At 39.7% G+C, this 15,833-nt stretch overlaps 1 protein-coding gene across 4 annotated transcripts in view; it reads right to left on the reverse strand.

The window, feature by feature from the left end:
• Positions 1–15,833, reverse strand: part of caskin1 (CASK interacting protein 1) — a 106,267-nt gene that overhangs the window by 27,784 nt on the left and 62,650 nt on the right. For all 4 annotated transcript variants that reach the window (XM_062439401.1, XM_062439403.1, XM_062439402.1 and 1 more), the window contains exons 3-7: positions 9,096–9,193; positions 8,827–8,972; positions 4,929–5,024; positions 4,694–4,824; positions 1,118–1,226 (exon numbers count right to left, since the gene is read on the reverse strand). In XM_062439401.1, the coding sequence (XP_062295385.1) occupies positions 1,118–1,226; positions 4,694–4,824; positions 4,929–5,024; positions 8,827–8,972; positions 9,096–9,193 (580 nt within the window). The remainder of the gene's footprint in view (positions 1–1,117; positions 1,227–4,693; positions 4,825–4,928; positions 5,025–8,826; positions 8,973–9,095; positions 9,194–15,833) is intronic.

Genomic DNA, 15,833 nt, shown 5'->3' on the forward strand with positions numbered 1-15,833 from the left:
CTCTCTTGTTTTCGTAAACCCTGTGGCACTTTAATGTCACCAGCACAAATGGCTAATTTGCATCATCTCTCCCTGTGTTGTTCTTGCATTGTAGTTGAGGACTGTTTCATAACTGTGCTTCAGTTTTTTATCACATGGGGAATTGAAGGGTTTCATAGAGCCTTTCATAAAGAGGCATGAGGCCTCAGATCCCTCTCATTAACCCCTTCATGCCAGCATCCATCGTATTGGAAATTAAATAATTATTGGTCTCAGCCAATGAAAAGTGTTTTAAAACTTGAGTTTGGTCTAGCTTTTTGGTTAGATTCTATTCAACCAATAAATGTCCAGTTTTTGACATTTTTGTTGCCAGGGTGATACCAGTCCAACAGACAAACAAAATAGGGAGTGGAATAAGAAATCTGATGAACCTGTTAAATTACTTCATATGCAGACCTCACTTTCTGGAACATGGCGTAATGTTATCAAGCTAAATTTAAACTAATTAACACATTTCCTCAAATCCATCATAGGATTTATTCATGTAAAATAAAAATGTAACAGCATAATCATATCAGTCATGAAGAGTAAGTCGGCAACAACAAATAGTCATATTGAATTATATCAAGTTAATATTCAGGTTATCAGATTAATTTCATAATATTTTACTTTTAAATACACCCTCCAGACATGTTTTAAGACATGTAAAAATCCACTGCTTGGTATTTTTTCTGACATGTTTCCTCCACAAAAAAGTGAAAATTATAATTACCATAAAATCCATAAATAGATATCTACTCCTTCTCTCACATTAAAAAATCCAGAATCAATGAATATGCAAATATCGATGCCTTCAAAAGTTTAACTGTTCGATGCAAGATGTCTCATACGCTACACTGTAAAGTCCATTCTCAGTGTATGTACACTGGAGGCTTGACATTTTCACATCACACTTGTCTAAGCTGCATACTGCACCACATTTGAATCCAAACTAGTTGTGATGATTGGAAATTCTGACATTTGGTCTTGAGATTTTTTTCACTTTATACTGGAAAGTCAAAATTAGACTGGAATTGTCTTGTAAGTAAACTACAAACCATGGTGTCTGTGACAGAAAGTTTTCAGTAGTTCCACTTACGTCCAGCAGGAGTCTCACTGCCTCGGTTTTGCCGCAGAGGGCAGCTTCATGCAGGGCAGTGCCCGCTTTGGTCTGCCTGTTGATGTCGATGCCTGACTGGATCAACAGTCTGAAGGGCAGAAAAGAGAGACAGTGAGTAAGAGAAGGAGGTTGAAAGTGTAGTAAGAGATGACAGAGCCAGGAGGGAGTGAAATCTAGAGAAAAAAACAAGAGTGTGAAGAATTGCAATGGGGAGAGTACCAAGAAAGAGGTAGAAAGACGAGAGAGGTGTCAAAGCAAACATAGATGTAGGAAGAATAGGAGTTATCTAGAACATGAAATACCCAAACACCTTACTGAAGACAAATGCCTGTCTGACTGCCAACAAATCCCATAAAATAACAAAACCAACAATGTGTAAGTCCATCTCTCAATACTTTCTCCGTGCCAGTAGGTTTTTAGTCTCAAACACAGTTCTTTTTTTAAAAATGGGTTAAAAATTCAGTGGTTTTGGAACATATTCAGACGCCTCTATTTTTTGAACACTTTATTGTGTTACAGATTGAATTTATAATTGATCTACCTACACACAATAAACCTTAACCATAGTAACAATACCAATAAAGCAAAAACACGCCTTTATAATTTTTTCTAAAAGTATTCAGACCATTTGCTACAGCATCCCATTTTCTTTGATTTTCCTAGACACATCTCTATAACATGTTAATTGACTGGACATGACCTAAAAAGGCATACACCTGTTTATGTAATTCACAGTGCTTGTCAGACCAAAAACTCAAGCCATTGTGTCGACTCACAGATCTGGGAAATCAATTTCTAAAGCTTTGAACGTCCCCGGGGCTTTGAATGTTCCCAATGAAACAAGTTTGGAACCATCAGGACTCGGGCAACAAGAGTCTCTTTGACCCAAAAGGTATTTTAACTGAGCTTTAAGCTGGATTGAGATATCTGTGTTAAGGGGCCATGCCAAGGGTGGGATAGGCTCCGAAGCCATTCCAAAGGCTACACTCCTGTAACTGACAGCGCAACAGCTGCTATGGAGATACCACGAAAGCTGTACTCATATCTTCTGCTTACAAGTTAATAATGTCTGAAAATATCATTACGAATGAAAACAATATGAAGCAAGCTAAAAAAAAAAAATGGGTTCAATTATCATCTCCTTTTCAGAAACACACATCTAGTAAAATCATTCCACTGCAAACACTCACTGAGATACCTGCTCTCTACCACCATGAATAAAAAAAGCCCTTCCCTACTCAGACTGAATGAAAGAATTTAAACGCAGTTGCTGTGCAGAATATAATTAAAGCACGGAACACCTGTTTAGTTTTGAGGTGGCGTTCTCAACAAGTGAAATCAGACGGCAAACTACAAATTATACCTTACACAATAGGTAAATACGCTAGGAATCTCTTAACGCCTTGCAAAGTTTATAAAGATGGCAGAACCCCAGGCCTTCATGGATTGTCTATGTAAGCCACTTCTGGATTGAAAGAATATGAAAACCAAGTGCATAGTAGTATTGATGTGGTGTTGTCAACAAGTGAAATCAGACGGCAAACTACAAATTATAACCTACACAATAGGTACATAGGCCAGGAATCTCTTAATGGCTTAAAGGCTTTAAAAGTCTATAAAGATGGTAGAACCTCTGATGGGACAACCATCTCAGAAGCATTCCATCCATCAGACCATCATGGAGTGGCTATAGAGGCCACTTCTGGATTAAAGGTATATGACAACCAAGTTTGCCAAAAGAAACTTTAAAAGACTCTGAGAGCATGAAGAAAATGATTCACAGTGATGGTACACAAATTAAACTTAATTTAACATGCTAACACCATGGTAAACATTACCTGCTTGACATCAGCATGTTAACACTGAGCCTCATCCATGAAACACAAGTTATACAGATGTCAGATAGAAGTTGTTTGGAATCTTCTCAGTAGCTTTGGGGTCTTTACACAGGTTGCTGTCCAGGTGAACAGACTTTTAGGCACACTGTGACATCACCTACTGTATAATCTCTTACCTCAAACGCATTGTGGATTGTTTTGTTTTATAAAGCAATGCGTGTTTTAGTCAAACCATTCACCCGATGCTCTGATGGCACATCATTGACAGCTGTATTCGCATTGTCTGATTGTTTTGAGTCCCTTACTACCGCTACCGAAACTCAGTATGTGTCCATCTGCTGATTTGCAACTTCAGGAAGCGTGAAGTTCTTGTTTTGTACTATTTTTGTGAATGAAACCACAAATGGAACACAACAGGGGGCCGTCGTTCTAGTTAATGACCACATCTCACGGATGTGCACCTGCTCATGAACAGGTGGAATTCATTAAATCAAAATGATCATTTTGTGCAGTTTGGTTGACTTATAACATTCATATGGGCAAACCTCACAGAAAAGATTAATAACTGTATATCAGGCTTTTCTGTTTGTATGATCGGTTAATTATCTATGTTTTTTCCCAGTTATTTGTTGACAATTAAGTGCAGAATATCAGCAGCCTTATCCTTTAAATGACAGGGTCGGGGGAAAAGGGCATCAAGCTGGAAGATAAACTGCAGTCAAAAAAAACAAAAGCTGTCAAACACACAATTAATTTTCCTCCAACTTCTACTGAATTAGTGTCTGTATGCTCGTGTGTTTACACGAGTGTGTGTCTGCCACAGACTGCCGGCCATGCCTAATGAGCATCATTTATCAGTGTCACGTCTAGAGAGGCGCTTTCTGCTCTGTCAACTATGACAGCCTTTATTCTCTCTCTCTCTCTGTCTCTTCTCTTTATTTTTCTACCTCTCCCTCTCTCTCTCTCTCTCCTGCCCTCTCGGCTGCAGTCCTCTCTCATCAGTGTCTCTCTCCTTTCCTTTGCCTTTCTGTCTGTGTCTGCCAGGCAAGCAAACTTATGCACCATCACACGCACAAACCTACGGAGCCCAGAGTTACTTAAAAGTGGTTGGGAGTGAAGAGAGAGAGAGCGAGAGAGAGAGAGAGAGAGAGAGAGAGAGAGAGAGAGAGAGAGAGAGAGAGAGAGAGAGAGAGAGAGAAAACGGTGTGGTGTGTGTTTATTTACTGCACCATTCTGCTGGGATCTTTTATCGCAAAGCTTTGTGCTAAATGCTGACATCGCCACAGCAACAACAGTCACTTAACAATAATGCTTTTGCAAAAACGTCACAATTGCAAAACATAAACAAAAATTAGGCGCTGAGATGCAATTTTAATGACTTGACATTTAGTGTGACTGAGCGCCATGCAGATCTGTTGTTTCCTCCAAAGTGTATTTAGAGGTATGTGACTGATGCATAAGCTCTCACTGTATGGCAACACATTAGTTTCATGACTCCTTTAGTGTACTACATCATTTTTTACCCCTGTTGTGTTCTGTGTTTTATCAGCATGCTCAGTAGGACTTTTAAACCAAGTCATTCATTATATGTGGTGCATGTGTGCTGTGTGGAGATGGAAAACTGTGCAGAAAGATGTGTGGTGTCTAAATTAGAGTGTGTGTTAATATGTCCTTTTTTAGATGGATCTGGATATGGATCTGGATCTGGATCTGGTACCTGATGATATCTATGTGTCCATTCTTGGCTGCCAGGTGGAGAGGAGATGTCCCGTTCGGGTCAGTGGTATCTCCTTTTTTGGGCTCCAGCAAAGCAGCACACATGTTACTGGAAAGCAACAACTGGACCACCTACACACACACACACGCAAAACATGAGCAACAGATTTTACTCCAGTAGACTCTTTTTATTTGCTGCTGTTTCTGAATTATGACCAAAAAACATAGGTTCTTACCCCAACTCTGCCAAACTCACAGGCCAGGTCCAGAGGTGTTTTCCCTGCGTTATCCACAATACATGGGTTGGATTGGTGCTGCAGCAGCATCTCAGACTGAAGACAGGAACACACACAGACACAGAAGCAAAGATACACAGATGCATGAGAAAAAATCAAATATTAAAAAATCCATCTACTTCAGCTGGCATTGCATGAGAGGCAGAGAAGTCGGGCAGCTCGCCAGTCAATCACAGGGGTGACATGTATAAACAAATAACCTTTCACACTCACACCCACAGGCATTTCGGAGTTTCCAATTCACTGATCGATAGACCCCTCCTCCGGTCATGTTAAAAAAAAAGAAAAAAAAGGCCCATTTCCACAGTTAAGTATTTCCCCAGTGTGTAGAAGCTGGTCCTGGATGCAGAGTTTAGGCTCACATTAGCAGCTCTGTCCTGCCCTCAATTGGATTTGGGGAAGTTTACACTCCAATAACCTCAGCCAAAGTTACCGGAGATAATGCTATTTTGTCAAGCATGGGTTAGTCCTCATGATAAAAGCCTTTTCTCCTATAACGTTAAAAGTAAAACATATTTGCTGTGTCTCAAATAATGTACTTCTATACTTACGCTTAGTATTTTGAGTGCATAAGTGCGTTCACGCTGAAAAGTATGGAAAAATGCATTGCACTATGAGTACCCAGATGGTGCACTCAAAACGGTCAAAAAGTTGAGCTTGTATGGACACTTTTCCCCTTCAGCGGTCGCCATCTTGGCTATGTCGTGGAAGTGGAGGGACCACTTTTCAGACTGGAAATGGCGGCTGAGGACATTGTAATTACGTTGAACACCGGCACATTATACAAATGTATACATATATATTATTTTATTTTTGCACTAGGTACTACTATACCATTGTCACATGTAAGTCATCAGTAGGTTTCTTGGGTTAATTTAGCACTCTGTAATGATTTGGTACCATGAACGATAATGCCAACGCTAACACGAACGCTAACACTAGCTTGCTAAGTAGCTAATCATCATTTTCAGTAAGTGAACAGTAACGGCCGTGTTTGAATTGAGACAACACTAACCTGTCGAATATAACGCCCTACACAAGTATGGAGTGTACACAGTGTACTACACGTGTACTAACTAGTGATACTGTTTGAACATTTTGAGTATATAAGTATGTCAGTTAAGTAGTCAAACAAGTTTATGTTCAAATGAAATACCAGCCTGATTTTACATTTTTCCATATCATAAATACAATACCAGGACTAACTAGCTCTACACTGCAATACAGGAACAATGTTGTTTCCTCATTTCCATGTCATCTTTATTACAGTAGCCTCAGTTCTTTGGGACAATATCATGTATGTAGCCATAAGGTGCATATTCAAGACCTTGAGACCAAGCTTTCAACCAACTTATAGAGCTGTTAGCTTAATTTGCTAGCAAGATAAATAGAGCAAGAAATGAGAAGCCTGCTTTTGCTTACCTCTGTCTGAAACTGTTGTTTCAGACATGAAGAAGAATTTGGTAAATGTGCCATCATTATTATTGTAGATTGCTTATGTACCAGGTGAGAACTGGATCTGATAGGTGTAGCAGTAACAGTAACTAAGAGGGGCAGGGTTAAGCAAACATCAATTTACATAAACTGCATTTCTCTGGACTGTGGGACGAAACAAAAGCACCTTGGGGAAAGCCAAGTGGTTGATAACATATAACATGCACACAGTCCACACAGGAAGGACAACAGGTGCAACAGGCAACGGTTCTAACAGTGTACTGTCCCACTTGCTCAAAAAATCAAAAGTAGAAAAAGACAGAATTATGCAATGCACTAGCAGACACGCTAATTACACTTTTGCACACACACAAACCTTATTATGTCACGCTCTGTTAACAATCAAAAGCACTACAGATGTCCTCAGAAAAATCGGGGCAGATAAACACATTTGTGGGGCACACATCAATACATACATCTAAAAGTACCTTTCAACATCATTGATTCAATGTTTTAAGCCTGTTGTCATGTTAAACATATATCTTTTTACTTTAATAAAAAATACCCATAATATGATAATGACTCAGGGATGCCAGTACGCTGCTTTCTTTAATAGGATGTGTGTATATCTATCACAAAAAGCTGAGTTCAGCCAGTTTGTGTCCCTAGGTGAGTTAAGAGAATCCATCCCTTTAGATTGCAGGCTGTCTCTGTAAAATGACCTCAGCGAAGCACTTTGACATCAGGCAGAAGGAAGGACAGCTTTGATAAAGTTGCCCCACTAGAGGAGTTACTTAATTGTGCTTTCAGTTTTCTGTGACACCTTAAAAATGGAACAAATTAGTAGAATACACTGATTACATTCCCTCGTGGCAGATAACAACGTCCATCTTGTTTTTAAAGCACATGTCTCTCAAATCTTCGCTGTGCTTTCTTCTTCCTGGATGTTAAATGATTCATGTTTGAATCTCAGGGTTTTGGTTTCAGTTTTTGTGATTTTTTTTCATTTGCACCTGCACACTGGGAGCAGCTGTGGATTAGAGCTTCAGTCCCAGTTTGTTAGCCTGTATAAATCATGGTTATTTAATCAAGTAGAGTCACGTGGTTATTCAGTGTTTGGAGCCTGTGAATACTCAGTGTGTCTCTCCTCTAGGGTATGTTTGTTGCTGTACTAAGTCTGCTGCTATATTTCATTGTTGTTTCTTTGGCAAGTCTGCAGCAGCACTGCAGTGTTTCCCCTAGATTGTTTTTTCTAAGCTTTAAAAAGCCTGAGGATGGAATTTATCTGTAGTGTTTCATTTCATTTCTAAACATTTCTTTCTTAAAAAAATGTTAGTCAACTAATCAGTGTCTTGTAGGCAGGACTGAAGGCCCTATACACCCACACTTCAATTACTGTGGCAAGTTAGATCTCTGGTCTAGTTGAATTTGGGTGAAAGAGTGTAAACTAGTCCAATAGAATTAACAGGCTAGTGAGACTGAGTCAATCAAGCACAGTATCTACATGCCCACACCATCCTGACACCATCTCCTAACTGAATGTGAGCATCCGACTATCGTGTCACATTGTGTAACATCGGATGCTCTCTGTCCACATTGAATCTATTAATATTACTTCTTAACTCAAGTAAAACATGGAGTCGGTACTTTCTGCCCTATGTTTGTACTTTTTAAACAGAAAAAAAGCATTTTATACTGTGATATTTAGATGTTTGTTTATTGGAAATGACACACAGTATAGCCAACAGCTACTCAACCAGAAACTTCCAGCTCCCTATGGTCAGCTGCTACATTTATTTAGGTTTTTGTAGTGAAATGAGGAGGTATCATAGAGATAACGCATCATTCCAGCTGTTCCTCGTCCATGACGCGCCTTCAACACAAGCGACAGGAAGTAAATAGAAACAGGGCATCCAACTAAAGTTTAGCTGAAAACGGGGCTGTATTACGCTACACTGTATAGCCTAGCGCTGTGTCGCTCACACCCACTTAGGATACTCCGATAGAAAACAAAACTCATTCAGATAGGACGCAGTGTGAGAATCGAGCTTTAAGAATGGGGACATCATCTTCCTACATAGATAGCTACCTAGCTAGCTACATTCACAAAAAATAGCGACAGAAAAAGAACGACAAAGATTAAGTTATTTCAAGTCACCAGAGAGAAATAACAATTTTAAAATAATATATTTATTTTATCAATGTGAAAAACTGCTCCCAGCAAAGACTAATGCTATGTCTGTAGCATCTGAAGGCTGCCAGTTAGGCTGAATGAATGAAGTCTAACAAAATGGACATTCAGTTAGAATGTATTTTGCTAAATAGACAGCCCTGTTATGTGAATCGTTGCTTAGTCAACACACTTTTAGTTGTGAGAGTTCTTTGAAGAGTTGGTTGCACTCACCACGTCGTAATGGCCGTGCTGTGCTGACAGGTGCAGAGGAATCTGTCCTTCATCTGATTGGCCGTTGACAGACGAACCAGATTTCAGCAGCATCTTCATGGGCTCCGCCTTCCCCTGCCAGGCTGCATAGTGCAGTGGCCGCATGCCTGCACACACATAAAACACACACACAGGCCATATCCATCACATATTGATCTGTGGATATTTATATGTATGAGGGTGAAACACACAGTATTTTCTGTATGTGTCTGCGTATATTCTCTTCTCACCTTTCTGGTCTCTAATGTCGACAGCAGCCTGCGACTCCAGCAGCAGAGAGATGAGCTCCAGGTTCCCATTGAGGGATGCGTGATGCAGTGGAGAAAACCTACATTACATACACACACACAAACACACACATATCATTATTACACAATTGTGATAACCCCTTATTTTCTGCCTCATTATCCTTCATTTGTTTTTATGTTTTCTGAATGACAGACATTGCTAGCTTTGCTGTTCTTGGGTTTTTTGGACCCAACAACCATGTAAAAACCAGGCCACATACATACATATAGACACACACGAACACACACACACACACACAAACACACACACACACACACACACACACAAACACACACACAGGCCAGAGATAATGGCGAAGCTTAGCATGACAAATAGATTTAATAGCAGTGGATTAGGACCAAACATCTGATTTGTATCTACTTCAGGGATGAAAAATAGAGCAGTGGGAGATAGATGGAGTGGTGGGAGATGAAAAATATGCAAAAGAGAAAATGTATTATATCATGTAAAGGATAATGTGTGTGTGTGTGTGTGTGTGTGTGTGTGTGTGTGTGTGTGTGTGTGTGTGTGTGTGTGTGTGTGTGTGTGTGTGTGTGTGTGTGTGTGTGTGTGTGTGTGTGGCCACAGGATGTATGCTGATGAGACTGTTATGTCAGCCTTGATGGATAAGTGTTAGAAAGCGTATTAGAGGAAGAAAGCATCACGTAACCTGAGGTAACAGACAGGTAAATATAAATCCATGCGAACACACACAAAACCTGCCTTTCTGTGTCTAACACACACCTTCTATTTATTTGACTTCTATCTAAAGTGACATGTGTCTTCTCTCTGGGGATCTTCTTCTCCCTGGAGATTTGCTGTTTTCCATCAAATGCTGTCACGAACAGCTTTATGAAGGCTCTTATGCTGTGACCTTTGAATGACGAACTATGAGACTAAGGTGTCAGGTAAGTTCGCATAAATAGGAGTGTGGTGAATGGGGCGGTTACTGACAGTTGCTCCTACTGTAAGGCCAAGTGTAAGGTTATCAGTGTATGGCTTTAAAGACTATAATAAGTATTTTTGTGTAGACAGAAAACCAGCAGTACAGTGTCAGACTCTGGATTGCAGCGTTATAATATCAGATTTGCTCAGATTTAGGCTTACTTAGAATTGTTACATGAATGGGCTGTTAAATGGCATTCTATCTAGTAGCAGATAGGAATTTATTGCTTCCTGGACTCTCATTTGTCTCAAGGATTCTCATTTGAGAATATTCTTTATACTGCTTTTGGCTGGGATTATAAATGTGAGGAGAGTGAAACCTAATAAAATACATGTCATTGTTAGACATTCTCTCCTACTGCAACCTTTTAGTGGGATGATAAAAGAGTCAAATTAAACTCATCCTCATTTTTCTTATACTGCCCTGGAGCTTGTGGCTTCCTTGATCCCAGTTTGGGAACTGCTGCTATAGATCATCATTAAAAAGGTTTAATAATGCACCAAAACCAGCCCAGACTGTGCACCTGTGAAATCAACATCGTATTTTCTTATCTACATTTCTGAGGGAGCTAAATTTTTTTGTTTTGAGTTGAGTTTTCTGTCATCAAGCTGGTAAAGACTGGTCCATCTATTAGAAGCGAGTGTAGACTGATATGTAATTGAAAGCTGCTCTGCTCTTCCATTTTCATATGAGTTTGTCTCATACAGATGTGATTTTTTTTACATTATGTAATTCATCCTGCATAATTTGAAGGTGGAAGCTGATGGGGGATTTGAATGGTTGTGTACCAGCGCAGAAACAGGAAATACAATATGAGAGCAGGTACAAATAGGAGTCAAAAGGCTAAAAAGATTGAGATGCAGTGTGCAAATCATATAGAACAAACTGTATGACAGAGAGAGAGGCAGAAACATTTACATTTTTGGTATTTGGCTGAGGCCGTTATCCAAAATGGTTTACAATGATAAGAAATTTGCAATAATAAAACTAGACACAGGTTAATAGAAAAAAGGGAATCAGTGAGACTGAAGTTACGTATTTAAACAGAGAAACAGACAGCAAAAGATACAGTACCTACCTGGACACTCTACATATGCAGTTTACTATGTTTAAAATGCAGATTTACTCACTGAAATTCTGACAAATGTTTAATATAATGGAAGCTTTATTTAAAAAAGAAATAGACAAAGCTTTCTCATCTCTAGCTGCGCCCGCTAAGTTTGACAGCTGATTTTATCTGCTGTAGCAAGCTATTACATTACATTACATTACAAGAGAAAAGACTTTTAGGACGAGGACTAGCTTGTGATAGTTAGCGTTAGCTTACCTAAATATGATGAAAAGCGAGACAATGCTGCTAACGTGAAATACCTAAACGTGCTAGCTGTAAACAGGGCTTGTTTTTTTAAATGTAACTTGGTGACCCCACAAATGAATTAACAATCATTAACTGAGTGTTTATATTAAAATACAAGCGTTCTTTATTTGCTGTGAAAGTAGTGTATTTCTTTCACTTTTTAATACAATACAATTAATAAATATTAATAAACATAATACTAGAATAGTTTTCAATACTGTAGCTTAATTTAATAAAAAGCTGCCAGCAAAATTAACACAATAAGTTAATTCCAGCTACTCCTGCAGACCCCGTCTTACCAAATTCCTAAATATTTACAAAGAGTTACAGATAGTCCCGTTTTTGAGACTATCTCTATTGAAACTTTGACTTTGAGAAGCTTGTGTCAGCTTCTACTGGTCTACTTGACCTTTTACCAGCAAAACATTTTAGAGTCCTCTGACCTTTTCTGGGCCCTACAATGCTTGATCCTGTTAATTTAACACGTACATCAAATTACATACGGCTGTGGTTGAGGCCCTACCTAAGGGCGCTTTCACACCAACAGCAGTTGGTGCGCACTAAACAGTCCATTCGGACCAAAAGCTCTTAGTTTGGTTCGTTGGTGTGAAAGCATCAATCGCACTGGGGTACGCACTAAATCAAGCGGACCGAGAGCTCCAAAAAGAGGTGGTCTCGGTCCACTTGACTCCGCACCAAATGCCGACCTATCGGAAGATGAGGGAACGTCAAAAGGACCTATTTTGATTCGTTTGCAGGTGTGAACGCGGACCACACCGCAGTTTGTATGCCACATAGTAACAATTTTACTGCCTGTTGCGGACCAAATAATCGAACTAGTGGTGTGAAAGCGCCTTAAGAAACCTTACCTCGGTCTAGGGTTTCTTGATGACTACCGACCAGTCTCTAATCTTCCATTGCGTCTTTAGACCCATATAAAACAAAAATGATCTATATAAACCTTTTAATCGGCTTTCAGGGTGTGTCACTCTACTGAAACTACTCTAACCAGAGTGGTAAACGATATTCTACTTGCTATGAATTCAAATTCCACCTCTGTGCTTCTATGACTGGATCTAAATCAGCCTTTGACACCATTGATCACTGTATACTATTAAACAGATTACATTGTAATTTTGGTGTCTGGCCTAGCTCTCTCTTGGCTTAAGTCCAATTTACTGTATCTGATCTAATATTTATTAAGTGCTGTCCTGCTGTTGAGATTATTGATTATTGCAACTGTTCTGATAACCATTGCATCTCTCTAACCTTCTGTTTGTTTGTTCCACAAGTACATGAGCATCCAAGCTGTGTGGCCCTCTCTCTTCTCTCCCTATTTTCTCATCCTCTCCTCTCATGTGTCTCAGGCATATCTTGCTGGACCAGCACCCACCCAGGAACTGCTCTGCTTCACTGGCTGTTGATGCCATTTCCTGAGGTGTTGGATCTGATTCCTCATCCTGCAGGAGTTCAGCCTCACCTCATGTCTCTCTCTTTCTCTCTGAATGATGTCTTTATCCCTCTCTCTCTTCTGTCTTTTCCTGTCTCTTTTAACGCGTATGAATGGTGTGATGTGAGTCTCCCCTGTGTAGTCTGTCCTCCTGCCAGGTCTCCATGGTGATGGAGGATGCCTGTCTCAGGTCATATTCTGTTCCGGTGGCACTTGGAAGCTGCTTGGCATCCTCTTCATCACATTCTTCATATATATTATAAATCGATTATAATTTTATCCTGTTCAATGTGTTCTTTAATTTGTGTCCTATTCTGTCCCATCCCACGTGCTCCCCGTCTGCATGTAGAAACCTAGTTACAGTTGCTAAGCTGTCATTGGTCAAATCATTGTGCGGAGGTTTTAGCAACTAGGCAGTAATACAATCAAGACTTCCATCAAATTAAGGGGCCAGGATGTATTTAACATACCTCTCTTGAGACATCCAGGTGTATGAGGTTGACTAGCTTCTGGTTGGCCTTAAACTCAGTTTTGCTCTTTTGTGATTGGATAATTAGTGTTCTGTAACTTAGGAGATGGTGAGTTAGTGTGTGAGGAAGCCAGGTACAGTATACTGGAAGATAACTGTGAATATACCAAATATAGAAGTCACAGTTCTTTTATGTGTGCGTCTGAGTGTGCAGACTGTGGAGCAGCACCGTTTCTCTTTATCGCTCTCTCTCTCTGTTCCTCTAATCCCTCCTCTCCCTGTTATCTTCTCAAGCTTCACAATGAGAAGTACTATTCATAATAAATTACCTCACGAGGCAGCTGGATTCGGAAGATCATGACATCCTGAGATCATATGAGAATCCATCTTGTCAGGTTTTAAGTTATGCGCTTGTGTCCGAACTACTGGTGGTACGGACCAATCAGCGTTACAAATCCAGCTGCCCCGTAAGGTCAGTAGATGATAGACAAAAGATTCATCCAATCACCTGCCAAATATGCTTTGAAAGTACCTGCCCTTTTCCAAACAGTTTCAATGGATGACATCTCAGATGGTTCTGTGTAGCAAACCATCTGTCTCATCAGATTAGATAATGAATACTAATAAATTAATTTAACAATAACCTTAACACAGAGATGTTAGATAACTTATAGTATTACATAATCATACTGTTATAATACATAAAACAGAAATACTAAAGCACAAGAACCACAAAATGTAGTTAAGCACAGTACTCGAGTAAATGTACTTTGTTATCAACCACGACACAGAAGATAGACCAGCTTGTGCATATAATGTAGAGAGGTGGATATCTCAGCACCTGTTAAGATGACAGGGTTCAACAACACCTGCGAAACCCTGAGGTGCCACAGACACCAGTGTGACGCTGTTAACTAATGTTATGTCAGAGTCATCATGGAGATAATTCTCCCTCTTGCTTATAACCTATGCCTTGGTGTGAAAAGGTGTCTCCTCTCTCTTTTCACTAGGCCCTCCTTCCCAACATTACAGATGCTTTTAACGTGTTACATCATTCATTTCAGTCCGATGTTTCTGTTAATGTATCAGTCCTATTACACAAATAGCAGGGGTTATGTTTTGTTGAAAGGCTTCAGTCCTTCCGAAATAATGTATGTTTTGTGATGTTAGGACAGATCATATGCTTATCATCAGTGGTAGTGACAACAGGTGTGCGTCATTAGGTCCTTTGCAGTGAGTCACTAGTCACTGTCAAGCTGAAGAAGGAAAGGAAAACTCTTTGGTAGTAAATTACATTCTATTGTGCATCTAATTTAACGCATTCATGGCAGTGTGTGTGCCTATAGGACATTTTCATTATCAGCAGTATCAGAGATATCCTATGCTAATGTTTTTTTGGATTTGGTCTGTATGCTTTGAAAGCTTTGTACCAGCCTAGGTCAATGTTATGGAACCTAAACCAGATGGTAGGTTAGACAGTAAAAAGGCCAGTCACTGGTTTAAAGTATAGTAAGGTTTTGACTGTTTCATTACTACAGTATTTTTGTAAATGTTTTTACACTTAGTCTGCCTACTAGACCGATTCACTAAACATCCCCTTTAGTTGCCAAGCAACACCTTATGCAACCTCTTTGTATAGGGTGACTGTTTACCTCATATTTGTAGGTGTGTAAACGGTCAATGAACTACTGTTTTAACTATACTCCATTTCATACCCCTCAATGTAGCTCACAGGTTATGGAAGGACAGCAAGAGCAAAGTGTCAGGGACAGTGTTTCTCATCAAGCAATACACCCATAACCAGCAAGGACACACTGCCTTAAAGTCAGCTCAAGTCACTGAACATTAGCCTCCAATGTGCAGTAAATGTCATAGATTACACAAGACAACGTGACATGAATGGCTGCCGCCTTAAAACAGCAAAGTTCCAAGACAAATTATATTCATCCCTTGATCCTTGAATTCGCACGGCAAGCTGTCTTGATAGTGCTTACTTTTGAGGGGACAGAGGGTCGGTGAGTACAAAGTGGAGAAAGTTATTGTAACTTATTAGCCGTGTTCCACTTTTATTGAACCTCTACTTTCGAAGCAAAAAACTGTTCCAAAACAGAGCAATGGTTTGCAGACAGTTATGAGACCAGACTAGACGGTACAAATATTTTTTTGGAATAAATTCTGTGAAGTTTTTTGACTTGTTACTGAGTGTACTTTCTAACTGATTATTAGCAAATTCGTTAGCAAGTTCTGCATGACGTTTTTGTCCCGTTAGCGATCATCCCTAACTAATAGTTTTCAAGTTAATTAGCAAGTTCTGTGCGAAGTGTTCTGTCCTGTTAGTGATTGTCCTTGCTAACTGACTGTTAGCAAGTTTGTTAGCTAGCTCACCAGAGAGAAGTAAACAAAACAGGAGAGTAAATAGAGAGAATCTGTGGGCTAGCTTCTGAGTTATAGCTACAGC

The sequence above is a fragment of the Scomber scombrus genome, chromosome 18 (assembly GCF_963691925.1).
Source record: "Scomber scombrus chromosome 18, fScoSco1.1, whole genome shotgun sequence".
Lineage (NCBI taxonomy): Eukaryota > Metazoa > Chordata > Actinopteri > Scombriformes > Scombridae > Scomber > Scomber scombrus.